A 26,929-nucleotide genomic window follows, 5' to 3' on the forward strand; every position below is an offset into this window, starting at 1 on the left:
GACAAAAACGAACGAATCACAACGATCACCGAGTGTGGCGCCATCCATCTGTGTAGGTGCGAGACATCGTTGGCGTCGTTCGTCGCTCCGTCGCTGTCTGTCCTAGCTTTGTTGATACTGTTGATATCCTCTGTTTTTGCTCTGCACTTAAGGCGGAGGTACTCGCTTGTTCATATCGATCGTGTGAGTTTCAGTGCACGTGTAGATTCAGAGCTCCACAGCCTCCGGAAAATTATCGTAGGAGCTGTTTGACTGGAAAGAGACATCTTGTACCCTATCGATGCGCGCGATGGAGGGTCTCTGCCTCATCGGACTTTTCACTTTGTGAACTTTGTTCCTAGTTGCGTACTGTTGGACGTCGAAACTTATTGCATTTGCCATCTCGTGCGTCGCTGGAACCAATGGAACCAGGTATGTGACTCGGACAAAACCGTACGCACGGCTAGCAGATACTGCTGTATCTGTACGTATCTTGAACAATTCCAAAACAAACTTATACCAAAGAAGAATCGTGTATTACAGCGGAGCGTACGAGCTGATAGAAACATTGTCTGCCCCCACCCAGACGAGAAAGGAGAGTGAGCAGTGCCTAAAAGATTCATTGTTTTCATTGTTGTTCATGTGTTTTGAGAGTGCCTTCGCAATGCATTTTCAGGCCAGGGCTCTGTTCAGGACCGTGCTGTCGCAGTGGTCCCAAAAACTTCCTTGAGCTGCCGGACGTCATCGACCAGCCGCATCAACACCGAGTGCATTTCCCATCACTGGACTATAGAGAACTTTAGCAAGTGCCAGTTCTTCCAAAGCGGCACCTGTTTCAGCGAGGAGTTCCCAAAGGACTCGTCACTGGTAAAGAAAACGAAAAATACCAACTTTCTCAGGCTTTCACCTTTCAGTTAAATATATTTGAGAGGGTTACAAGCATACGGTTGCTTGTTGCACCTGGTTTCATTATAAGAATAAATTTTGAAAAATACATTTTGCTTGAAGCAATTTTTTTTCTTTGGCTGCCTGATAATGTTAGCTTGTACAAACATTCGTCATTGTAAAAGGACTGCTAACTTCTAGTATGTGCTTCAAAGCTCATGGTATGCAAAAAATGTACACGTATGTAGCTGCCTCTGGGGCAGCTTCGCTGGCTATCAATATTTAATCGGGGACCAGAATGGAAAGAAGAACCTGTAGCAAAAGATCTTGGAGCATGTGAGCGTTTAGATAGCTTCAGATGTGCTTTTTAATGAGCATGACAATGGGCAGATTTGTTCCTCTTATCCTAATTTTACATTGAGCTATGTTTTCAGGCAGGAGGAGAACTGCTGCAGCAATCATGACCTTCAACTTAAACCTTCGGCACCCCATGTTGGGATTTCGTGATGTATTGAATGTGTGCTGTCTGTTCACCTACGCATGAACTTGTCCTCTAATCTTGGTACCACTGTGTTCTCAGCAAGCAGCACTTTCTAATCACTTTCTAATAAATGCATGGAACCACTGTGAGCAGGCTGTGTAAGGCGAAAGGTAGCACACGTGTGACTGCGAGCTAGAGATCATGACTAAGCACTTGCAGGACTTCCTCTATTCTTTCATCAAAGGGCCACTGACTGGGATCTAGCCATTCTAAACAAGCAAGCCCAGTGCTTCGATCCAGTACCGCAGATAGTCTCTGCAAAATACTACAGCTATGTGCATGCCAGAAAACCGCAAAAGTACAAACCAAAGCTCTCTCATGCTTCCTTTTGGAAATACAACCTCCTTGCTCTCTGTGCTGGCCCGTCGAGCCCTGGATATGACATACCAACCAGGACGGTATCCATTAGTCGATCTCTCTGTGGCTCGCACACACTTTTACATTGCGGCTTTTTGTTTTCACACAAGCATACAACCACTCGCAACAAAAAGGGCTTTTAATTTCTTGTCCTAGTCCATTTATTTCAGACTGTTCTGTCTGCTAAGCTGCTCATACACTTGTGCAACGGTGAACACTGAAAGGACCCAGACACACAGAAGTACACAGAGATATTCATGCATCACCGGCCTTATTTTTTAGAAAATACCAAAGAGCTCCTCATTCATGATTCGGCTGCCCATTGAGCTCAGGCAATATGGTGAGGGGGCGAACTAGCATGTTGCTGAAAGCCTCCTCCTTTACTTTCAAACAAAAGGTCGCCTGGCTGCCCCACTTCCCCTGCCTCCGCATCCTGGAAATTCTCTGATACTAAAATGCAAGAACAAAAAAACTGCCAATGTTGGGTCATGACATCGGCATCTGACACTCAACCACATTGCGTGCCTCGTGCTGAAATTGAAGGAAGGTGAATATTATTTGTGAAGGCTAGTTGACTAGGCAAGAGAGAGATACTCTTCAGAAGCTGAAGGGAAGAAGAGGAGCATGGCGCTGGAGATTGATTTTGATGGCTGTAACTCTGCTATTAATGAGTCATCTGAAAAAAACCTTTGCGGTCGCTCTTTCAAAAGGCCAACAACCAGCTTAGAAAGCTTCAAAATGAAGGTGGTCAGTGGCTCTTTAAATGAGATTTAAAGCACAAAAGAATACTAACACTTTATGCATCCTTGAAGACAGACTTAGTTGTTATCATGTGCTTAAAAGCACCCATTCACTGGATAATCTCTTGTTGAATTTTGGTTTGCTACAAATTGCCACAATAGGCATTTGGGTCATTTAAGGAACAACTCAACATTCAACAAAGAAGCTTCAAGTTCTTGATGTAATTACATGAAATTTTTTTATCAGACTAGAAATCATTTTATTGCTTTTGCCAGAAATATTTACTATTATATTCTCCTTCTTGAATTTGAGCTAACCATCCCAGCTCTTTTGAAAGCTGGGACGGTTAATGAAAGATAAAAGATTATATGGGCCATAGGCGGGTGATCACGTAAGCATGCATGCTGAGTTGTAAATTTTGTACATGGGTAACCAGCAAGGAAATTCTGTATTTATTTTTCTCCTTGTAGCCAAAATGCTGAGCTCTAGAAAGCAAGCTATCGGTGGCACTGTGCTAATAATTTACATAGCCTGAAAGTATATCGTCTAAGCCACTGTGAGCATTACATTTTGAACAGTGAAAAAAAAAAATGAACGTTTACAGCAGGCTATTTGTTCATTAAAACTTCCGGGCTGACCAGAGTAGCCAGAAGGAGATGAGTTAATTTTAAGCCTAAAAATAGCACTGAGTAGCACAAACGCACACTAGCGTGCCTCTATATAGCGTTTTTTCACTGCCTATCAGTTTTTTATATATGGCAGGAGCTCGAAAACTACCTTGCTTTAATGGCACAGGTGAAGTGGCAGCTGCGGGAATAGGTGGGGCATAGCAGGCAGCGGAATCGTGTGACCTAATATGGCAGTGCCCATGCTTGCATGTTGTACATTACTTACCTTTGACATCACAGCCGTCGTTTGGCTGTTTAAATCGAAACAGCATGAAAGAGTAATTTGATTATATGTAAAGATGAAGATTAACATTCTCTTCAGCTGCATTGCTGTTGCCACATGTGCTCGGTGCTTGATCTAGCTTTCTGCGGACCATGTTCATCACTGCTTCTGTTGTTCCAGTGCCTTCCTGTGAAGTCCTGTCTTAAGTATCAACAATTGAGTGATTTTAGGCAAATACCACATGATAATCCATGTGTAGCAATCCCTTAAGCTTCATTACAAGAAGAAGCAATGCACCCAGGAAGTGTGTGTGTGTAATTCCTTAATTGTCAAGATTGTGTTAGGTGGCTTGGAGTCCCACTCTTTATTCGTCAAACATATTTTGAAGCCTGTGATGCCCCACTGCTCTTTATTTTGTTGTGCCTGCGGCAGTGATGCAGTGGTTAGGGTGCTCTACTACTGCGCCCAGGGGTGCAGAATCTAATCCCGGCTATGGCGGCCACTTTTCGATGGAGAAAAGCAAGGCACCCTTGTGCTGTGGGATGTCAGTGCACCGTAAATAACCCCAAGTGGTTAAAATTTTCGGAGCCCTCCACTATGTTGTCTCCATAGCCTTAGTTACTTTGGGACGTTGAACCTTATAAACCGAACCATCTTTATTTAGTTATGTCTGTTATCTTAGTGAGCAAACCTGTCGGTTATGCACTATCCAGTTTGGTAGAGGTTTGGCTGCAACTTTATCTGAACTTTGAGACCATACAGCCAATACAGGAAAAGTCTGCGTTTGCAGACATTCTTTTTGACTACGTGCACTATTTTCTAATGACATCAATGATTGTGCCACTGTGGCTTGTTTGCAGGTGCGCCTCAAGCTTCGGCTGGACCTGACCAAGGACTATGCTTCCATCTGTGTGGTGCCCGTACAAGGGATGCAAGGTCGCAACTGTGTTTACACATTAACTCTCTTGGGAGAGTCAGGGCGACCTGTGCAGCGATACTTCCACAATGGCTTCCACACTCTTTACCGTGGCAGCACAAACTACCTGGGGATTGAGCTGTGCAAGGCTTTTCTCTACAATCCTGAGAACCACTGCATCCATGGTGACGCTCTCAGCATTCTCTTTGAGGTTGAGTTCTTGGCAGACAGCACTAACACGCCAATCAAGCGTACTGACATTCCCGTCAGCCCGCTGCTCAAAAACCTGGCAGGCTTACTGGAGGACAAGAGTTTTGGCAACGTTCAGTTAACGGTGCAGCAGCGAAACCTGTATGCCCATCGTGACGTCCTGATGCTGTCGTCACCTGTGTTTGGTGCCATGTTCTCGCACCCTACAAAGGAGTCCCAGGAGCAGGTAAGTCTCAGTTCAGTTCAGGCGTTCAGTCGTGTCCGACTCTTCGTGACCCTATGGACCATGTCACGCCACGCTTTCCGGTCTCTCACTATCTTCTTAACATCACATAGCTTCATCTGCAATGCCTCGAGAATGCCATCTAACCATCGCGTTCGCTGCCTACCCCTTCTCCGGCGACCCTCAACCTTTCCCAACATCAAATCTTTCTCCAGCGACTCCTCTCTTCTCATCAGATGACCAAAGTAGCTGAGCTTTAACTTTAGAATTTGACCCTCCAATGAGCAGTCAGGGTTTATGGTCGACAATATCGACTGATTTGATCTTCTGGCAGTCCAAGGAACTCTTAAGAGTCTTCGCCAGCACCACAATTCAAACGCGTTAATTCTTCGGCGGTCAGCCTTTTTCGCAGTCCAACTCTCGCATCCATACATCACAACTGGAAAGACCATAGCACAGGTTATACGGATCTTGGTTGGCAGACTAATGTCTCTGCTCTTTACTAGGCGGTCAAGGCTAACCATTGCTCTCTTTCCCAGAAGCAGGCGTCTCCTAATTTCATGGCTGCAGTCTCCTTCCGAGGTAATCTTGGCGCCCAAGAACAGAAAATCTGTCACAGCTTCCACTTCTTGTCCATTGATGCTCCAGGACTTGATAGGGCAAGACGCCATGATCTTCGTCTTTTTAATGTTCAGTTTAAGCCCAAACTTCTCACTCTCTTCTTGTACGCGCATCAGAAGTCTCTTGAGTTCCACTTCACTTTCTGCCATTAAAGTGGTATCATCCGCATATCTAAGGTTGTTGATACGTTTTCCAGCAATCTTCACTCCAGCTGAAGACTCGTTTAGACCGGCCTTCCTCATGATGCACTCTGCATATAGGTTAAATAGGCAGGGCGACAGTATGCAGCCTTGCCTCACCCCTTTCTCAATCGGAAACCAATCAGTAAGACCATGCCCAGTTCTGACTGTGGCCTCTTGCCCTTCATAAAGGTTCCTGAGGAGACAGATGAGGTGAATTGGAACTCCCATCTCTTGGAGAGCTTGCCACAATCTGCTGTGATCTACGCAGTCAAACGCTTTCGCATAATCAATAAAGCAGAAGTAAATGGGTTTCTGGAACTCTCTTGCTTTTTCCATGATCCAGCGAAGGTTGGCAATTTGGTCTCTAGTTCCTCTGCCCTTGCGAAACCCAGCTTGCACGTCCGGAAGCTCCCGATCCACATACTGCTGCAGCCTACCTTGCAGGATTTTTAACATCACCTTGCTAGCATGCGAAATAAGCGCGATCGTGCGGTAGTTGGAACAATCTTTGGCACTACCTTTCTTTGGAATGGGGATGTAAACTGACCTCCTCCAATCCTGTGGCCACTGCAGGGTTGTCCAAATCTTTTGACATAATGTATGCAGTGTGTTAACAGCGTCGTGGTTGAGGTTTTGAAGCAACTCAGCTGGAATACCATCAATTCCGCTAGCTTTGTTCTTAGCAAGGCTGGCTAAGGCCCATTCAACTTCACTCTTCAGGATGCCCGGCTCGAGATCAGTAATCACAACCGTCCTATGTTGGGTTTGCACATCCGGGTCCTTCTTGTACAGTTCTTCTGTGTATTCCTGCCACCTCTTCTTTATCTCTGAGGCTTCAGTGAGGTCCTTGCCTCGTTTGTCCTTTATCACGCCCAGCTTAGCACAGAAGCTTCCTTTGATATCTTTGATTGTCTTACTGAACATCAAAAGTTTGCAGAGTGGTAACTGAAGCACTCTTGGGATAGTTTCACTGGTGATGAGGACATTCTATATGTGCAAGTATTTATTTATTTAAGTTCCCGTGGGGATTCACTTGGATGGCACATAATGAAAATAAGCAAATAACAGACTTGTAAAAAATGGTTACATAATTAAAAACGCAATGAGGCATAACAACACAACAAGGTAGGTGCCAGAGGAGCAGTAAATAATCAACACAATAGCACACACCCAAAATGTCTCAGATACTTCACAGTGATGCTCATGTTTTTCATGGGTGCATCATACCAAAGGTCCCTAAATTTCTACAGCAGACAATTTTAAATTTCATAGATTGAGAATGAATAATCCCATGAGACACGTCCAGTTATGCTTCATAATGCACCTCACATTATATTCAGAACTGTTAGTGTGACCTTTTCTATCCCCAATATCTTCATGATAGCTAAAGTGACCTCTCCACCAGAATCAGAAGCCGCTAGGAGAAGTCACTATTAACTTGAGGCAAAGTGCGCAGCAGGGAAGATGGCTGTGTATATGGAAAGAGGACGGTGCAGCTTGTCGAGAAAGAGAACACACTGACAGAGTTGAGTGGAGTAAAAAAAAACAGAGATGGCAAGTGTTAGGGCTGCGCAACTAGAAACAGTGGTGGTGGCAATTGTAGTGAAGGTAACTGCTCCTGGTAGGGAGAACCCCTCCCCACTTGAACTTAATTAATTTGTGATTTAGTTATTTTCAAGAAAGGGTCTTCGTTGTGCTTGTGGCCTTGTTGCAGATATATTTTGCATTTTTTTCTCATTTTACGAGACTGACCCTGTGCAAATTTGCTCAACAGGTAATCCACCTGCCAGACCAATCTTTTGATGCCATGCGTGAGATGCTGCTCTTTATTTACACGGGAGAAGTTCCTAACCTGGACAAGGTTGCCGAAGACCTCTACGTGGCAGCAGACAAGTACTCTATGGGTGAACTGAAAACGCTCTGTGGTGACTACCTGGGGTCAAACCTGACTGTGGAAAGGGCAGCCGATGCTTTTGTTCTTTCCAATATGTACAGTGATGCTGAGCTTTCGAGAAGCATTGCACGCTTCATTGCTGACCATCTGGTGGCTGTGCAGAGGACTGCTGGGTGGAGGAATATTTGGGGTAAGCCAGACATCACTGAGCGGTTATTTATGCTCATTGCTGACATTGGTAACACCCTAGATGGGGCTACATAGTGGCATGGCTTATGGTGAACTGCCCAGAATTCTACTGCAGTGCTCTTAAGCACTACTGGTGAAAAATATATTTATTGAACTCCTTAGAAAGCAGTGTATCCACGAATGTCTCTGAACTTCATGAATTAGTATCATGGTAAAGGCAGTGAATAATGGCTAAAATGAAGGCTGTAATGGTCATGGGTTGTTTTTGTAGAAATGTGTCTTGGAACAAATGAAAGAATGCATGCAATCTTTGCCATGACTTCTGTCACCATCTAGAAAGGTACTTAATCTGATAAGGAAGAGACAAAACATTAAGTTACAATTAATGGTTTCAGGGTTGAGGTATAACTTCTCTTGCATCGTTGGCTCAGATTTTTAAAATTAAAGGCGTAGTCTTCACTTACATGTGAACTCTGCAATTTGCATCTCAACTTCCAGCTCTGTTCCTTGGCTATGAAAAAATTAATTCTTGCACATTTCACATAGTCTGTACACTTTTCTCCCTCTAGTATGTTCCAGTCATGCATTGTAAAAATAGAGATTTCCAGTAATCCTATTGCACTGTTTCAAGTTGTTGGCCAATTAAGAATGAAGGGTTCTGGTTGGAGCTTTCTGCTGTGGTAATTAGCTTTCTCAAAAGCAGCCCTTTGCACCTTGTGGCTGTGTTGCTGCAGAGGTGTTAAATGCCAGTTTGGTAGCATGTTGTCTTGCAATGCATTTGTGATACACCAATGGATGATGCAGAACTAGCAACATTACAATGCAATGCGTGCTTAGAGCCAGCCCTGCATATCTCCTTTTTGTGGTAGTGAAGGTGACTAGGGTTGAAAAATAATGTCTAGTTGTGTTTCTATGGTTAGCTGTTATGTTCTTTTGCAGATGAGGGAGCAGATGCATAGGGTGAAAGCTTGTGCAGAATACACCTACTGCAAATTAGTAGCTGCTTTAACCACTCATCAGTATTATGGAGTTTAGGTTCCCTTCCTTTGAGTGTGGAACATGTTTTCTGCCAGCCTCTTAATTCACTTTATGCACCTCTTTGATGTTATGATCTGTACATCGATAGGAGTAGTGTCAAGTTCTGGCTGCTTTTTTGCTTTGGCAGTGAATTACAAGTACTTTGTGTATAGATATATCAAAGCTACAACTGAGAAGCGTCAAGAAATTGAAATGTGCAAATTGGGTTTTAAAATGTCTCTGTTTTGCCAGTTAGACAGATCAATAATTCGAAAACTGTTACTTGTAATATGCTTCACACCTGGATTTACTTGTAGCGTGAACTTATTTGGCCAGCTGTTCCATACAAATTCATTTGTTAGAGCGGGGCTTTGCATGCTGTATAGTGGATTCGTTGACGGATATGGCAGGGTTGCCTTTTTAGCTGAGGTGTGTGGACTGAGGGACAGTCTGGACAATGCCATGTTCTCGTGAAAGCATTTCTGTTGCACTTACAAAGAAGCACTGTGATCCAGCATCTCTTTGGAGGCATAGCTGTTGATATTGCGCAGTCTTTCAGGTTTTTTGTTTTTTTCTTGCACCTCTTGCACAACTCCATCTATGATATCTGCCAATGGCTGTATGTACAAAAAGGTGGCCTTGCCTAGGTTTAGCGACCACACCAAAGTAAAGCAAAGTGCAAATACAGGTGGCATTGTAGTGTGATGAAAGATAATGTGCCACTTGGTTCTTTTGCAATGAGCCGCTCTTATTTGGGGTGTATTTACACTGTTTGGCAATTGTATTTACTGTTCCTCAGAGTATGTACTACAGTTTATTCTGGGTGCTGCAATGTTTAATGGTTTGAATGCTCAAGTCCTAGAGGCCAAAGGTATTTTACCTGTTTTCAAGCAATGTAGAGATTGCATTAAATGTTTGCGCTTCCTTGGCATGCACAGATTGTAATAATGCTTTCAGTGTACTTCTGCAAACGACATTTGTATATATGTCTAGTGATTGGGTTCTGACTAACCGTACTGTACGAGAGCTGTATTTAACAATGTTGTTGTAAAATTGTAATAAATGAACTATGACTTAAAATTCATTGTTGAGCTTTTTTTTTTTCTGAAACAGCAAAGGGTGCGGCATCTCTATTATCTACTTGTGCAAAAAAATTTTCCTTCAGAATTTTGGCTTTCTATTGTATCATGTAGCTAGGGTAAATGCTGGGTCCTTTCCTCTGATTATCTTCAGAGTTTTTACTTAGCTGCTGGATTCATTAGATGTGTCTGCGGTACCAAATCAAAGAATGTGTTAAGATTAGCATGTCATTTCATTTGAGGGTATTAAAAAACAAAAAATCAATTTAACCTGCGTGACCCTCCCAGCCTTTTCATTTTGGACCGCACTATTTTTGGATTCCCCACCTGTAAGCTGTGAAAAGGATGACTGCTGAAATCTGCTTTTCTTATGCACTGGAGTGCAAATGAGCAAAACAACTTTTTATACATAGTGTCAGTTGTTCCCATGGACAAAAGAGTCAGGGTTGCCCTCACACCTACTGTAACACGAACATGGCCTCAATATCGATATCTATATCAACGTCCAGCATGTCCTGTCTGCATGTCCTGTCTGATATTCACCACTTGTTGTGGGTTTGCCCAGCACTTGAGCCGACGAGAATTTGGCACCTGACCGCAGTGGGCCTTTTGCGGAACAACTCATCTTCATACATTGCTTGGACGCAAGGGTCTTATCATCACTTTCTCTTGAACTTTATTCGGACAGCCAGCCTTTTTTCTTTCATTTAATACCCCTTTAAATATTTTTTTTTTCACATATTTCATTATGCCCTGAGGCAATAAACATTATTAAAAAAAACAGTAAAGTTTTTGTATTTATAGTCCTGTGGCGAAGTGAACCTTACCAAGAGCACCTTCATGCTCCATACTGATGTTGAAAGGACCCTGAATATATGTGGCAACATTTATTGTAATACTTCAATGGGACAGATATGTGCATATGGTCTTTATAAGCATTCGAGCATTTTCCCTATAGGGAACCCAAGCTGGAGTTTGCTCCGCGATGCCAGCGCTCGGTTTCTAGCAGAGCGAAACTACAAAACCTACACCACGGCCGCCTCGATCGGCATACGCACGTCGCGTCGATAGAGGCAGTTGTGCCAACGCGCAGCCGTGCCCGCGCAGCGCACAGCTGTCTGCGGAGAATGGGCAGGAGGCTGGCTGGAAATGTGTTTTTTTATTGGTGCTTTCGAAAGCGAGAAATTATGATTAATTGATCGCCGCAAACATTGTTTTCAAAGAGCGCTTGTTGTCACGCTCAGACATAAAAAAAAGAAGACATGAGCGCGAATCCGCTACTTGAAGACGAGAGGCAAGCGACTGGTATATTGAAGGACTTGAGACGGCATCTATTGTGTTGTTAAGCTATGGGAGAGTGGAGAAGTTCGCGCCACGAAAATAGCTTTCAAAATTATAGATTTTTATTGATGCTTATCATAAATTAATCATATTGCACCTTTCTTGGAAATCATCTGCGACGAAAACTGGGCAAGGAGAAAAACAACCGCGCGCAAGCAGACAAGCATTCAGATGCTGCACGGAGCACACGGCGCGGCCGAGCATGCAAACCCGGCTCTTTTTAAAGGCCAAGAAAGTGGTGGTGGGGAGGGGACTCATTTTTCTTTTTTTTTTTTTCTTTTTTGTTCCTCAGCTTAGAAAAGTTCTAAACTTTTTTGTTTTTTGTCAATGCGAAAGCACCGAAATCTCTGTCTCCGTTGTTCTGTGGAAGGTACAGTGCATTCTTCTCGCGGAGACTCATTGACATGAGTGTACACAGCGATGAGTGTGGCCATTTACTTGGAAAAGGCCCACTCAAGCTTCTTTAACGACCGATATATTAGTCAACCCCCCGACAAAGCCAACGAAACTAAGCGTTGCCATCTACGATGACCCATTTGCTTCAGCAGGGTGATGAATACAGCTACCGACAGGATACCAGCGCCGCGCGTTGCCTGTCTTCGGCGCATTTTTGATGTTTTCCTTACAATGTCACAAAAAACACCACCTTACACTTTGGTTCATGACGACAGCAGCCAGGGGAAGTTCGCTGCTGCGGCGCTGCGATCCGAAATCAATGGCCTATCTACCTTTAACGACGAGGGTTTCTAACAATCTGGGTCATTGATGAAAAGCCGAGGAATGCCATTTTTGCAGCAGAATTTTTTCCTCTCTCCACGAGACGAACAACGAGGAAATACATGACAACGTTCCATGCAGATGGGGACATCTCTCCATGGAAACCTTCTTGATTCCACAGCTACTCTGTACAATTCCTAGTTCAGTTATCTCCTCTAGCGAGTGTGCAGTTTTGAGCTCTCGAAGCAGGATCGGGTATGAGGATAGAACGATTTACGTATATCTGTTTTTTGAGGCCAACTCGGTTCCGCGATGGCTACGGCGGCACCGCCAGTTACAAACAGAGGTGCGAGATACGAGCGGTCTGAAATGCCTAAAGAAAAAAAGGCTGACAACCATCCCGCTACCGTTTTCACAAAGTTTTGCGAAAAAGTGCGCCGTCATTTTTTTCATTCTGGTTCTTTTATTTTTTTTTTAATTTTTTTTTACCCCCCTTTGTTGGAGCACCACGGCGGCCAGAACTGGGCCGGAGGAGGAGAGAAACAACCACGCGCGTGGCTGGAATGCAGCACGGAGCAGCGACATCCCACCCCTCCCCACGTCCCATCTCCTCATCTCCCGGATACCAAGAATGCCGCCGCGACATAAGGTCGTCATAACCCGCGTCCAGTATCCCCTCCCCAAGAATACCCCACAGTACCTACAAGAAGAAGCGACAGTGTGCTTTTCAATGCAGCAGGGAGCAGACGACGCGGCTGTGCTGTGCGGAGGTTTTGCCGGGGTCTCCATTGAGGTCGCTGATGCACAGAGCGGTGCAGCACGCCATGGCCTAGGTTTTCTCCCCTATAATTTACAAAAATGTTTGAAAATTGCTTTTCTCAACCGATAAAGGCGACATCTCGCCGTGTGTTCTTAGCCGCCTTCTGCTCGTTGATGTATCTGGGTGTGCTCTCTCATTGAGTATGCCTATGTCAAGCAGTGACCTGTTTGTACATGTGTTCAGCTGAAGAGGGGATGGGAGGATTATTAGTTTTGATTGCGGATGTAGTCAATGTAAAGAAACGGCCTAAAAATATTTGCTTTGTAGAGGTGAGTGGGAACATGCTGATCATTTGTGAGCGTTTTCTGGAGTTTGTGTATTTTGATGCTCGCTTTAAGAGAGATGGTAATTTGTGTGTGTGTGCTACCACGAATTTGCAATAGGATTTACAGAGATTTGAATTCTGAAGTTGATGTTGGTATTGTAATTTTAAAGGAAAAATTGTACTGCATCACGTAGGTCAAGGTATGTAAAGCAAGCAGATATTTAACAACCTGTTCTTTCATGTTAAGTTTCTTGACTAAACATGTAAGCGAGAAAAATAGAAAATAGACTGCGTGATGTAAATGAAAAAAAAAATATATATATATATATGATAAGATAGACAAAAAGATCCTACTGATAATATAAATGACTATTGATTGCTATACTCGGTAAAGTAAAATTTGAGTGCAGCTCTGCTCAGATTTTAGTTCTGCAATGTACTGAGGTAAACAATTTGAAAGATAGGCTCTTGTATATATACACAGTTTTAGCCTGCTCTGTATGGCCTCCAATAACCATCCTTTAACTGGCAATCTTTCATTTCCCAGTTCTTAATTTATTATTATAAAGGAGATGCTTTCTTGTGTCGATTGCCTCGACTCTATCAGCGTGGGGGCATGTTTCCCTTCTGCTCAAACATATTTCAGCGCGGGTAGTTTGTATATTCCTCAAGCTCTGCCTTTAAGGGCGTCATGCGGCTGCTTTAAAGGGGTATAGACACCTAATTTTTGGGTTCATGTTTAGCCTTTGTAATGATGCACTACATATTACTGTACACCGATTGCCATGTGATATTCGCCCACAACTGCTGAGTAATTAATGATTTTTTTTTTTTTTTCACTGTTTCGGTTTCAACAGCCGAGTACTGGCTGTGACGTCGGTCAAGTCTAGGTGACAGGGATGAAAGAAACAGCCATATAATCATTCCTCTGTGGTTAGAATCGAGAACAACGCTAAGGCTAGCCTGCCTCAAGAACAGGAATCACAAGTGAAGAGTCCGGATTATATCGCTGCTGTTTTTATGCCGTACGTGACATAGCCTTGATTGTGACGTCACAGCCATAAATTCAAATTATTTAGCTGTCGGAGGCGAAAACGGCATGGTGATAAATTTACAGGAATGTCCTCGCATCATTAACAAGAAAATATTGCCACCAAAATTTGGTGTCTGTATTTCCTCAGTGGTTTCCGTCTTTGGCTTTCCTTTCCTATTTATGCTCCTGTTCATCAATCATGAGCAGTATCAAAGATACATGTATCTTCGATACATCTTTAGATACATTTTGTGTATCAGTATTAGGTATTGCGTACTGAAACTGAAAGTATCGGAGCATCGGTATCGAAAATACATTTTTAGTGTGTCGTGTATATTAGAGATACTCGATACTCTAAAAAAAAGAAACGGAACTCTGCAAATACTGAAGCCACTGTGAATCAGACATCAGACAGTACAAGCAGCCAGGGAAGCAGTTCAGCTTGTACCACCGCCCGAGTTCCCTCCCACTTGGGGTTTACAACAAAAGCCCTGTCTCCTCAGCCGTACTGACCTATCCATATTTATTTTCTTTAGAACTGAAGGAGTCAATGGCAATTAGGTGCTCACGAGATTTACTTGTGATTACTGCGCACATACCACGAAGCCGCTAACAGACACACAGAAATGTAGAAATAAACGCGACAATGAAAACGAAAGGCAAACGTGCAGTAGGGACCACGCTCACTGCTGTACCCATAGTCACTTTCCTCTCTTTGCCATCCACCCCCATGTCTGTTTCTGAGGCATCTGATTCTTATCAAGCAGCTGGCTCAGCTGAGAAACGCAGTAACTTATGCACAACCCTAGCTTTCCAAACCCCTGTGATCTGCATGTTGGCTTTACTTGGCGGCAAGATCACTTTCTTCTAAGGCCTCAGTCGCCCACGATGGAGTTGGCTAACCACCGTTCTTGTGGTTGACATCATTTGATTCTACATGAGCTCATTCTTGGTAACTGAGCTGGGACGATCCTGGGCTTCCACTAGCTTTTTCTGTAAAGACTATTACGTCTAAAAGTTTTACGAAATGCACTACATGAAAGCTATGTAAATGCACTTTTCTAACATATAGGTTTGAATAAGAAATGCGTTCTCAAACAATTTATTTCCCAAAAACATTTTAGCAAAATTTGAATAAATCTTCTAAATGTACCCTTGTGTCGCGAAGCAAGAACTGTTCAAATTTTCTTTTTTGAAAATATGCTAATTGATTGGCATCATTTAGCCATAAAAAAAAAAAAAAACACTTCTATCTTTTATCTACAACCAGCCGGAGTTCACCAGTGAAACTTTACTTTCTTAACAACTTCCAGGATCCTCGAGACGACGCGGCTATGCTTCACTCTTATCCGCTGATAAAAGAAATCATCAAATACAACAGTGCGGCATGGTCGTACTTATGTAGTTTTTGTCATGTGTCACGCCCACATTGCGGAGCTTTTTCGGAACAAATAAAAACGTTCAGCCATTTCATTTTTGTTGATGTCCTTTTGCTTTTAGCAATGAAAAAAACAGCTTCAAAAGTCTGTTATCGTACTAATCGCGAAATAACTGCTCAGTTCGCCAAGCACACGCACCTAAGATCATTTTAACACAGAGAAGATGGAGGGACCACCGGGTGAGTAACGTGTAGTACATGAAATGAAAAGCAATAGAAAAATTCCCAGACTTATTTAAGTAGCTAGGTGATCACAGGTCAGTTAAAATTATGAAAGTTTTCGCTTTGCTGCTTGTGGAAGCGAACGCTTTATTGTAACTAAGGCTTCAGGACAATGTGAAGCTGTGACAAGGCCAGATACCCAGACAGCGGAGCTTCAATAAAGCCGTGCTGTCTCAACTCCATGAGCCCTCGACGCGCGCGTCCTGCGCGTTTGGATGCGCGAGCGCCGGTCAGAGGAAGTCTGCGCATGCGCGACGCGCCGCCCACAGCCGAGCTGTTCGCGGCAGCGCGCCTCCGTATTCCGGCGTGCAAGCATCGACCAATCAGCGGACGCTATGCGTCGTGTATATCAAACATTTCATGTGTATGCTCTTGTGTTTTCATCACAGAGGCTGTAAAAATGCTCCAGAAGCGGTGGAAGAAACTCCGCGAGAAGTTCCGCCGATGAAATTGGCACCTATGAAATTGGCAGGGGTTGGCATTTAAATCGAATGTACGAAAACCTTTTTTTTTTTTTTTTTTTTTTTTTTTTGGTCTTGCTGGTTTGAACTATACAATTGCTGTCTTTTTTTTTCTACATATGATACCTGCCTCTAGTGCGCTGCAGTTTTGAGCTGTACATGTGACGGCGTCTGGAAGCCACCGCTTAAAATGAACATGTCCTCCGCTTCCAGCTGTTGTACGACGACATGCTTGATCGCGGAGGCCGCGCATTTAATTTAATGTCACTGGAACTGTGACTAATTTAATTGGTTTTAGTTTAATTGTACTTGTTGCACCATCTCGGAGCCGCCAGTCAAATGGCGGATATTTACCTCTGGTTATAACGAGCGGAACCATTTCCGCGGCGGTGCAGTGAAGACGCTCAGATACTTAACCCGGTTTTGAGCCCGAGCGGTTACAATCCACTACAATGGTTCTCTTTTAGTATGAAAGCACTACAGCAGATCATGGTCAATCATTACTCGCTCAAGCCCCATCAGACCCGGCGAGAGACTCCCCGCGTTGGACCCACTATCCCGGACTGAGTATGAGGCTACGTGATTGTTGGCGTGCGTGAGGCCACTTGGTTGTTACCTTGCGAAATAGCTTAATCAGTCAGAATGGTATGAGTGCTTTCTCACTAATATCGAGTTATCTCAAACACGCGTAGCGTACAGTCGTAAGCTGCCGCACTATGTGGATGACCACCGGAGGTAGTTAACCAAGCCGCTACGTTGCCTTGGGATTTGCACGCCTGACCCGGAATCCAAGAGTCCCAGATCGATTCCCACCTCACCTGCCCATCTGACGAGCTGCTGAGTTGGCAGCCTGATTACTCGGGTAGCAATCTATACGACGTCCATGTCTGCAATCCATATGGCATGCCAGAAACATATATTCTCGTGATTTTTTGCTCGCGACACCCACGCCACCGCCTACCTTAGCTCCTCCGCTTTCCTATCTTCTGCCGCTACTCGGTTTTACTCTAGTTTTATGCATTTAGGCAATAGCTTATACAGCTCCTTCGGCCGAAAAGCCGTCGGCGTTGTTGTAGTAGTAGAAGTAGAGTGTAGTAGAAGTAATAGTGGTCAGCACCGCATGTCGGAAATAAGAGGGCTGCGCAAAAATCCGTATCATGGTAATTTGTTCATCTACTGACTGATAATTGATTGGTGTTTGATAGGCGACGATGAGCTAATGGAATCAATGTGATTAATCGACTAAATAAAATAAAATGATAATGGGTGGTTCATTAGTCTCAAAACGCACAGATGAACAGCTAATTTGATGATGCCGACTTAGAAAATTTAGTGTATTTTGCCACTTAATAAATAATTGAAAAATAAAAACTTGTGTGTCCTATTATCTGAATGAAGTCAGTGCCAGATATAGTGCTGTTTATGAAAATTTAGAATGTGGAATTACATTAAAAAAAATAAAAAAATTGAAAAATCTGGCCTCAAAGGTGTCAAAATAAATTGTCACCATGAAAAGGCAATGCTTGATTATGCTAGAAAAGAAAATGTTTGGTATTGATCAAATAATTTTAACAATTGAAAAAGTGGAAAATTGAAAAAAAGCGGCGTTCAATGGTGCTAAAAGCCGAGACCAAAAAGCCAATGTTGATGATTGTAACGAAGGAAATTTAGATTGTGTAATTGATCAATTAAGTAATTGAAACATTCCAAGATTAAGAAATAGAAAAAAGGGGTTGAAAGGTGTCAAAATGCTCGGAATGAAATGCCAACGCGTGATCAAACTAATTGAGAAAAATTAAAGGGTGTAATCGGGTAATTAACTGAAGTAATTGAAGAAAGAAAAATTCGAAAAAGGAGGTTCAAAGGTGTCAAAATACCCGGGATGAAAGGTTAATGCTAGACGGTGCTAAATAAGAAAATTTAGAGTGTAATTGATCAAATATTTTATTTAAATAACTGAAAATATTGTGCTAATAGAAGAGTCGTTTCAAAGGTGTCAAAATCAGTTTGACATCGTGAAATGCACTTTTTTCATTTCATACAATCATTGAAATCTTTAGTTGGTCACTTATACTGTAATTTTTTTTCATCATCATCATCAAGCATTTCCCTTTCATTGTGTATATTTGGCCCCTCTTCAGAATTTTTAAGTTTGTCTTGTTTTTTCTCGAATAAATAATTGGTCAGTTTAACCCTTAAATTTTCTTAATTAGTATATCAAGCATTGACTTTTCGTTCTATGCAGTCGTCATTGAACCCCATTTTTCTTTTTTATTATTATTTGAATTATTTGATCAATTACACACTTAAATTTTCCTTATTAGATCATCAAGCATTGACTTTTCATTGTGAGCATTTTGACACCTTTGAAACCCCTTTTTACAATTTCTAATTTTTTCAATTAGTTCACCTAATTAATTGGTCAGTTATATAATCTAAATTTTCTATTAGCATTATCATGCATCGGCTTTTCATTCTAAGCAGTTTGACACCTCTGAACCCCCTTTATCCAATTTAATCATTTTCCTTTTCTTTAATTCATTAATTACAATGATTTCTTTACCTCGCCATCGCCTATCACACACTAATCAAACATCAATCACCAGAATAACAAATTACCATGACACATATTTGTACGCAGCCCTAAATTATTTCCGACAAGATCTTTATAACTGAACGAGGCTACTGGTAAAAAAAAAAAAAAAAAATTTAAGGCCCTTAGAACGCTTGCTTTGCATGTAACAGTGAATGTAAATTTGTGAAGTAATGACAACGAATTTTTCTCGGCAGTGAGGTAGGGGAAATGTGTGTTGAGCTCGTGTGGAGCGGAGTTGCAACAGGCAGTCGTATGTGCGTCAAGGTCAAAGTGTGCGCGCGCTGACCAGCCCTCTACAACATGGTGGGGGTACAACTTCCGGAAAGCCGGCGCATACGCAGATCGGTCGGTGGTATCCGTCTATTGTCAGGGGCACCTCGCATTTTCGTGGAAGTCACTAACCTGGATTCTAATTACGCTGCAAAGCCAAAAATCGTTAAGTGGCAGAAAAGACGAATTTGAGTGCTTAGCAACATAATTTGTTGGAAGTAATGGTAGGACAGACCCAGTCGAGAAATAAGCAAGTACGCCGCAGGCTCATTTCCTAAAATTCCATAGTATCTATAGTGGAACACACCAGGCCTAATTTATTGTATTTGAGGAAGCGCGAGTTCAAAAACCTAGACGCAGAGTAAATCCAGTAGATGATGTCAAGGCAGTAAAAACTGTCGTTGTTTTGCCTTATAAAAATAGCCCGCACCCACTAGGGGGATTGGTCATGACCAGGTCGTAACCAGGTGATTACAGATTCGTAGATTGCATACTGAAGAAATGAGATATCAGAAATTTGAGCAAATCTGTTTTAAAAGCACCCGCCATTTTTTTCCCTATGCTTTTTTCCACCTCTCTTTTTGAGCACGAATATGGCACTCTGCCCCTTAGATGCCATAAATGCCTACCTGAATCAGAATTCCAGAGTGCCCAGCCGGTTTTGCCTCTTTTCTATATCAATTTTCAAAGGTTTAAAATCTATTATTATTTAGTTCCTTGATGTTATTTCTAAAGTAAGTGACGTCAGCCTGCAATTATGGGTGTGGTGCTTAAGTTCATCTACTATTCCGGCGTAATTGTTTCACGTCATTTCCCGATTTTTCCTTTTTCCACCGAACCCAGTTGTGAAATTTTCGTCTATGTATTCCCAAAAATAGTGCAGCATTTTTTTAAATGAGGAAAATGCATGCACGCGCCGCCAATTTAGCCGAACGGCAGCACTGACCGTGCCTTGTTCGCGCCTGCTCGGTCTGCCAGGCGATGACCGAAGGCTTCAGAGGGAACATCCAAATACTGTCTGCGGAGTCGGCGCCTACATTGAGAATCCCACCGGTCTTGCTACGCAGCGCACAGGCCCGCCGCGCTTCTTGGGCGGCAGCAGTCTGGAGCCTCGCGATCACCACCGCTGTGTTACTGCTTGTGTCGATGGTGATCACCGCTTTCGTTTCTACCACCCTGCTGGCCAGCCGTGATCCTCCGCCGGCTGCGGTCGGTCGATCGGCGCCTGCTTTCTCCCAGCGCAACAGGAGCAGCTTCCTGAAAGCCGTGCCCAAGCGGGGCGCCCGAACCTGCGACTCGACTGCGTGCATGGATCAAGCGCGGTTACTGCTTCGCCAGATCAACACCAGCCGCGACCCCTGCGACGACTTCTACGCCTACGTGTGCGAGGACTGGGCAGTGACTCGACCACTGCCTCCGGGAGCCGAGCGACTATCCATGGACACTATCCTCGCAGACGGCTACGCCGAGCTTCTTGCCTGGGGGCTTCGTGACAACGCCACCAAGTTCCCAGCGTTGCGCTTCCTCCTAGACAACTGTATGCACCCGCAGCCGACTCTCTTTCCAGAATTACATGCCATGTTCTTGGAAGCGATCCGGCTACGGCCTTGGATGACACGGATGTCCTCACGCCGCACACCGTCAGCCATACAAGTGTCCCACCAATTGGCCGCCGCGTTCCGTGAACTGGGCGTCGACGCACTCTTCACGCCGTTCGTTGCCCTGGATAGCGCAGGTGCCAAGCGTTTCGTCGGGCTGGGAGAACCGTCTACGGTGTTGCTGTCAGGGCCCTTGGAGAAAAAAGAGTACGAGGTTGTCCGAAGGTCATTTGCTTCCCTATTGGCTTTTTTCAAGAACTACACGGACACTGATGTGCTGCAGTTTGAGGAACGCCTGGCCCTGATGCTCTCTCACCCCCAACTTGACACACAAGCGCTTATTAATGGCACCATGGTCAAAGTTCGCGAGTTGCCATTCTTGCCGAACATTGAATGGACGAACTTTCTGCAGGACGTGTTTGGCAAAGGTCTGCGGCCAGTCACAGCCAAAACGTATGTTAAACTCAGCTCGCCAGACTATCTGGTGCGCTTGACACGCAGCGACTTGTTGCGTTTCGCGAGCGAGCTCATAGGCTATCTCTTATTCCGCGTTACCCTCGCTCTGTCTCCGCTGCTCGATGACCAAGCTGCGCGTGACCATCTTGCCTCGCTGAACTTCGCACGGCACCCGGAATTTCCACAGGTGTTGCCGCAAGCCCTGTACTGCTTACGCTTACTGGATCGCTTCGAGCCGAACCTGCCGCTCTACGTGTCTCGTCACTTGGCCACGTCGCTTTTGGGCGGTGAGGGTGCCGTGGCTGACATGGTGTCTACGCTCCGCTCGTCATTCTTCGAGTCGCTTCAGGCACGATTGGGTCCCATGAGTAGCATATTAGAGGCGCACCTACGAGACAAACTGAACGCTGTCTCGTGGGAGCCTCTCAGGCCGCCAGCCTTGGATACGGACGCCATAAGGGCCGCATACATAGACGGCATCTACACACGTAACCCGACGCTCTCATCGCCGCAGTTCTTTTACACCTGGTTTCGAAAGACCTTGGAGAAGAAGCTCATGTCGCGTATGAACCCGCGCGCAGCCGGCTACCCGGGCTGGACGCAGGGTTTTCTAAGTGCCGAAAGCCGCCTGCCGCCACCGTACGACCGCCTCGAGATACCGCTGCCCGTGTTCGATTTCTTCCTCAACGAGGATACTGCGCTGCGTCCACTGCAGCTGGTACGCGCAGCGCCCAAGATCTACCGGTCACTTATTCGGGCTGTCTATCACTGGGCCTTTAACTTCGAGCACGCCAACGGTGATGACAGAGAGTCCGGTGGCGGAAGCCTAACTTGGAGTTGGGACCAGTTGCGGGTTTGCCTCGAGCGCCAGTACGCGGCTTTGGCCTGGGCTGAACGCAGAATGCAGCTCGACGCGACGCGCACCTCGTGGTCTGATCTATGGGACAACCTTGCGCTGAGACCGGCGATGGATGCGTTTCTATTGTTCGCACACCGCCTTAATCCCGATTACCGCGTAGCGCTTCTAGACCACTGGGATGCCAGCCAGCTGTTCTTTGTCTACTACGCGGCCAACTACTGCGAAAACAGTAACCGCCGGTTTCTGAGCAAGATGGCTGCCCAGGGCCCGCACAGCCCAGCCTGGTTCCGGGTCAACGGTCCACTCAGGAACATGCCGGAGTTCGCGTTAGCCTTCGGATGCAAGCCTGGATCGTTTATGAACCCACTAAAGAGGTGTGTCTTACATCAGTGAGTATTACCGGCTTTGAAGAAGTCCTGTGTACCCACGAATGAAGGGAAAGTTTTAGGTACAATTAATACATTCTCAGCTGGTGACGTAGGCACCGCTGCCATTTGATTAGCACATCAGATTATTTTGGCAAATAATTGCAACTGCAGCAAATATACGTGGACACACAGATGTCGATGAAGCCAGTTCATTAAACGATTCTAGAAACTGCTGTCCGCTTGATCGTTTCACCGGTGCTCTGTCCTATTAAAGACATCGCACGCCTAAGTAGCGTTATATTATGTAATAATGCCCAAGAGCCTAAGACCTCAGATACTTTACAGCGCGAGAATATAGTGAACAGAGCGTAGCGAGTTCTATTTCACTGTATAGCGAGTGCATGGGCGTCGCCATATTTTGTCGTGGGACCACTCCGTCATCGCCGGCCTTCGAGTGCTAATTCGGCTTTCGATAGACGCTAGCGCCTGGCTGCTGTCGTTGTGAGCAACGAGATGATGAATAGAAGAAAACTTCGTCTAAATGTGCATAGTATATATGCTGGTGCTGAAAAATGTTTTAACCACCTAGCTCATTTACTCCTGCCCTTTCTGCCTGCGTTCGAGCTTTTTTCTTTAAATTGCTGTTCTAGCTATCATTCCGTGTATACCGCATTGTTGAGAGAGTTTAAGTATTACAATCGAAGTACTGTCTGAAAGCTTGCTTTTCAACGTACAGTATCCTTGCCGATCGAATGGTTAGTAATGTGTACAGGCCGCGGTAGTTGAGACATACGATATATGTTAAACACTTTGCACAATATTTACAACGAAACATGGACGGGCGTGTACGTGATACCCTGACCATTGTCCATATAATACTTTTTGAAGTTCCTTCGAATAAATATACCGAGTGTTTCTCTTAAAGGGTGCGAAATTTTTCCAGAAAGAGAAGGTTCTTCACATTTCTTTTAGCCCTAGGACTGCATTGTGTAGGTAAGACACAGAAAGGCTTTCATAGTTCGTTGTTTAACTAATGCGTTAATGAACTTTGCCTTTGTATTTTTCAGGGTGTGTTGTATTTGTAGAATTCGAACTCGTCCTCTAGTAGTATAGAAGATAGCAAAAAAAAAAAATTCTAATGCGCACCTTAAGAGGGAAATACGACAGCGGTGTGTTTAGATTCGTTGCGCAAGGATGGTTAAAGATGACAATGGAGAATTGAATTGGAAAACATTTATTGTCAGCATTGAGCCACATGTGGACACATACTAAGATGGCTTCGAGTCCTTGACTCTTGGCGACCTTATGAGTCCCCTCAGTGGCCCGAACTTTCGTCAACGGGTATAAGCCTCCCACCACTCCAATAATATAGCCTGCCACCATTCCAGAGACGGGGCTAGTAGTAGGTTCGCGGCCCGTCAGTGGCGGCGCTTTTTTTTTCAGCTCCATAGTAAGTGATCGTATTGGACTATCTCGTCGCGTTCTTTGAAAGTTGCATTGTATTGTATTGGGTAGATATAGGCTGGTTTCGAAGGGCTAAAGAAGGCTCGCATCTGGTGCCGACGCCAGGTTACCTCCTGCCTCTTGTCGAGCTTCTTGCTTGTGGAGGATATATCTGTCTTTCTAGCTTAGTGCTCAGTGTAGTGGTGAAACGATATGATTACATCTCTCGAAAAATTGGGGATTCAATCTTGTTTACTGCTCGGCTGACATATAACCTCAAGTTATACTGTGAGCCAACTCGTTTCCACTGTTCTCCGAGTGTATCGGCGCCCATATTATTTCCACCTCTTTTTGGCTCCAGTCTTGATAAGAATTCGTTCTGACTCCCCGGATAAAGACTTCAAACGAATGCTTTACTAGCCTTGCCTAGCCAGATTCACCGGCGCGGTGTTTTACCTCAGGTGCGGCGCGAGGAGCCTGTGCCGCCCGTTTCGCACATGCGGCACGCGGAGCCGGCGGCTTTCGCTTCTGCTACTTCAACCACCTGGTCCTTTTTCTTCACACACCTGACAATCTTTACTCCTACCGGTACACATCTCCACAAATCTTCGTCGTGGTTGCTCAGTGCATGGCTACGGCGCTCGGCTGCAGAACCCAAGGACACGGGATCGAATCTCGGTCGCGGTGTCCGCTTTTCGGTGGTGGCGAAAAGCCAGGTGCCCGTGTACTGTGAGATGCGAGTACACGTTGAAGAACCAGGTGGCCTAAACTTCCGATGCCCTCCGCAAGGCGTCTCTGATAGCCTGAGTCGCTTTGGGAAGTTAAACCTTAAAAACCAAACCAAGCAATTTCTTAACAAATAAAAAGCATTGCCTGGCAAAATGCCGCACAGCCTTGCAGTCATCTGCCTACCCTGCCCCTCCACCTCCACCGCTGCCCATCTGGCTCGCTTCCTGGTATCTCACCCTTTAAAATACCCTTGACACCTTTGTGTCGTCTAGACCCGGATGCAGTCCTTGAGGTTCGAAGACAGCCATCGAGGAGTCGCATGCTCAAACCGCTGCTCCGGCTGCGTTTCCTTGACGTTCGTAGACAACCATGGAGGAATTACACCACAGCAAATCGTGTCCGACCATGCCTAATCGGGCTTTCGCTGGTTCAGGCCCGGCTATCTTACCAACAGCGTAACCAAGCACAACCAATTTTTCGTTTGCATAACCGGGCTTAGCCGAGCTACGGCGCAGCCATTTTTATTGAAGGTGAAAAGGGCCTCGTCCACCACCGAAGCAGTGGCGGGTGCAATGACGGTCTACAACAGATAAAATTCGGTGGCTGGCTAGCCCCCGCCGCAAGTGGCGTTGACCTACCGTCCCAGCCCCGTTGGGCCTGGAACTGCCACCCTCATCACAATATTCGAGGACACATGTACCACGCCGTAAAGGAAGGGGGGAAGGTGGAAGTGAAAGAAGAAAGGGAGATAGAGGGGCTGATCCAGCCGTAGGTGCCGTATAGTGGAGGACTACGATCCACCGCGTTATAATGGCTTTCGCCTCACCGCACTTTAGTGGTCCAAAGTGCCATCTAGGATTTTTGCTTAGATTTGGCATCTTTAGAGCTGCGACATACTGTTAATTTTGCCAAGGAGATAGCATATTGTCGTAGCAAATACGAATTAGTGTTCCACTTATTTTCTCCTGATTTAAAAATATCGAAGAACTTTGCCGGCTATAAAAAAAGACATTAAAACTATTTTGCTAATTCAAGATTGTCTTGCTTTTCTTAGCTTGCGCGTCAGTCATTAGTGTACTGTCGTATGTTCCTGGAGACGAATATGTGTTGGTGTTTTATTTCTCTTCTTTGTTATAATATTCTGAAGCGATATATTGACCCTGAAGGACTCCGTAGTGGAGGCCTCCGGATTAGTTTCGACCTATAATATGCTTCAAAGTTTCCTGACATCGTACAATCCCACGAGCCCCTTTTGCGTTTTGGCTTAATGGTTTTGTTTATTTAATAGAGCATAGTTATTTCCGTGCTGACTCGTAATCTCTATATGCTTCCCGTTTCTTCATTTTTAACACTTTCTGAGTTTATTTTGATTTTATATACATTAACTGTTGTACTTCTCTCCATGCCATGTTTCACGCTGTGCCTTGTTGTGGCATCCTGGACCTCTTAGCTTTTCACGAAACCGGTGAGAAACATAAAAAAAAATGACAGGGTTTTGACGTACCTAAATTGATTGCACGTGAAACCTTTGCGCACAGATTGAAGCTGCGCAGATGGACACGCAATGTACAGCTCAATATAGCTTATAACTATTTCAGTGGGTTCCAGAACTTTGCAGCCATTGTGACATTGCTTATGGTACAGGAGCCGATCTCTTAGCAAATTCAGTTCTCTATGGGCCTGTTGCCAGGTCCGTACTTATAAATTTACTCTGCAGATTATGTCCCATTTTGAAAAGTTCTATATTCTGCACTCCCTGAGCCATGAGTCGATCCTCGTGACTGCGGAATTCGAACATCTAAATTTTCCTTGGCGTGCAATGTGAGATCTCCATGGCGTCTTGCGTGGCAGAATTCCTTGCCTCAATCATTATGTCGTTCTGTATTCATTCCATCGAATGTTTGTTCGTCATGAGATGACGTGAAAACTATGATCATTATATCTTCTCTTGCCAGAGGTATGCTTCCCATTTTAGGCAACATTGAAAGTTAATTCGTAACTTATGTACGGTACAGCGCAAGTTAGGATGAATTATTCGTTTCTTAATTGTGTCTGCACTAAACCCTGGTCAATCCCCCATTGTGCATATGTGCCATGTCAACTGAAGGAAGAATCTATGACGTTTTTTACAGGTTTCCCAGGAGAAATTCGCGGGTTAAAATCTGCTCCGCACCGACGATTTTTTATTATCATGAAAACATAAGAAGTGGATTTCGCTAGGCTCATTTCGGTGTGGTTAGACCGATGATATCGTGTGAAATCATCGTTTCACTAACCTTTATTTATTTATTGCACTTTGTAGCAAAAATACAATTTTTGCCGTGGGACCGAGGCTAAAGGTGACGTACTAGTCACCTGACGGGGCCTTCGGCACCACAAATGACATGTGCAACACAACGCAGCAGGCACAGAGCAGCACAAAATAGTCAGTCATATGTGAGAATGTAATACAAACACAAACCAGGGGCAAAATACATAAAATTCAATCTGTAACATACATCAAGGTAACAGTGTCAACAGTAATTGGTATTACACAACGGAAATAGGAAACAAATAATCACGTATGTTCCAAAAAGTACATCTTAATT

General features: G+C 44.5%; 2 protein-coding genes across 2 annotated transcripts; both read left to right on the plus strand.

The window, feature by feature from the left end:
* The first annotated feature begins 5 nt into the window (after positions 1-5).
* LOC146198018 (speckle-type POZ protein-like) lies at positions 6-9,745 on the plus strand. The gene is made up of 4 exons (XM_084593336.1): positions 6-411; positions 656-846; positions 4,255-4,746; positions 7,321-9,745. Exons 1-4 carry the CDS (start codon positions 402-404, stop codon positions 7,702-7,704), a joined length of 1,077 nt encoding a protein of 358 aa, XP_084449462.1. The 5' UTR covers positions 6-401; the 3' UTR covers positions 7,705-9,745.
* Positions 9,746-19,869: 10,124 nt separating this feature from the next.
* LOC146198019 (neprilysin-1-like) lies at positions 19,870-22,351 on the plus strand. Its single transcript, XM_084591834.1, has one exon. The coding sequence runs from the start codon at positions 19,870-19,872 to the stop codon at positions 22,192-22,194; it is 2,325 nt and encodes a 774-aa protein (XP_084447960.1). The 3' UTR covers positions 22,195-22,351.
* Positions 22,352-26,929: the final 4,578 nt, after the last annotated feature.

The sequence above is a fragment of the Amblyomma maculatum genome, chromosome 2, assembly GCF_055883805.1.
Source record: "Amblyomma maculatum isolate TAMU_Amacu chromosome 2, ASM5588380v1, whole genome shotgun sequence".
Taxonomy (NCBI): domain Eukaryota; kingdom Metazoa; phylum Arthropoda; class Arachnida; order Ixodida; family Ixodidae; genus Amblyomma; species Amblyomma maculatum.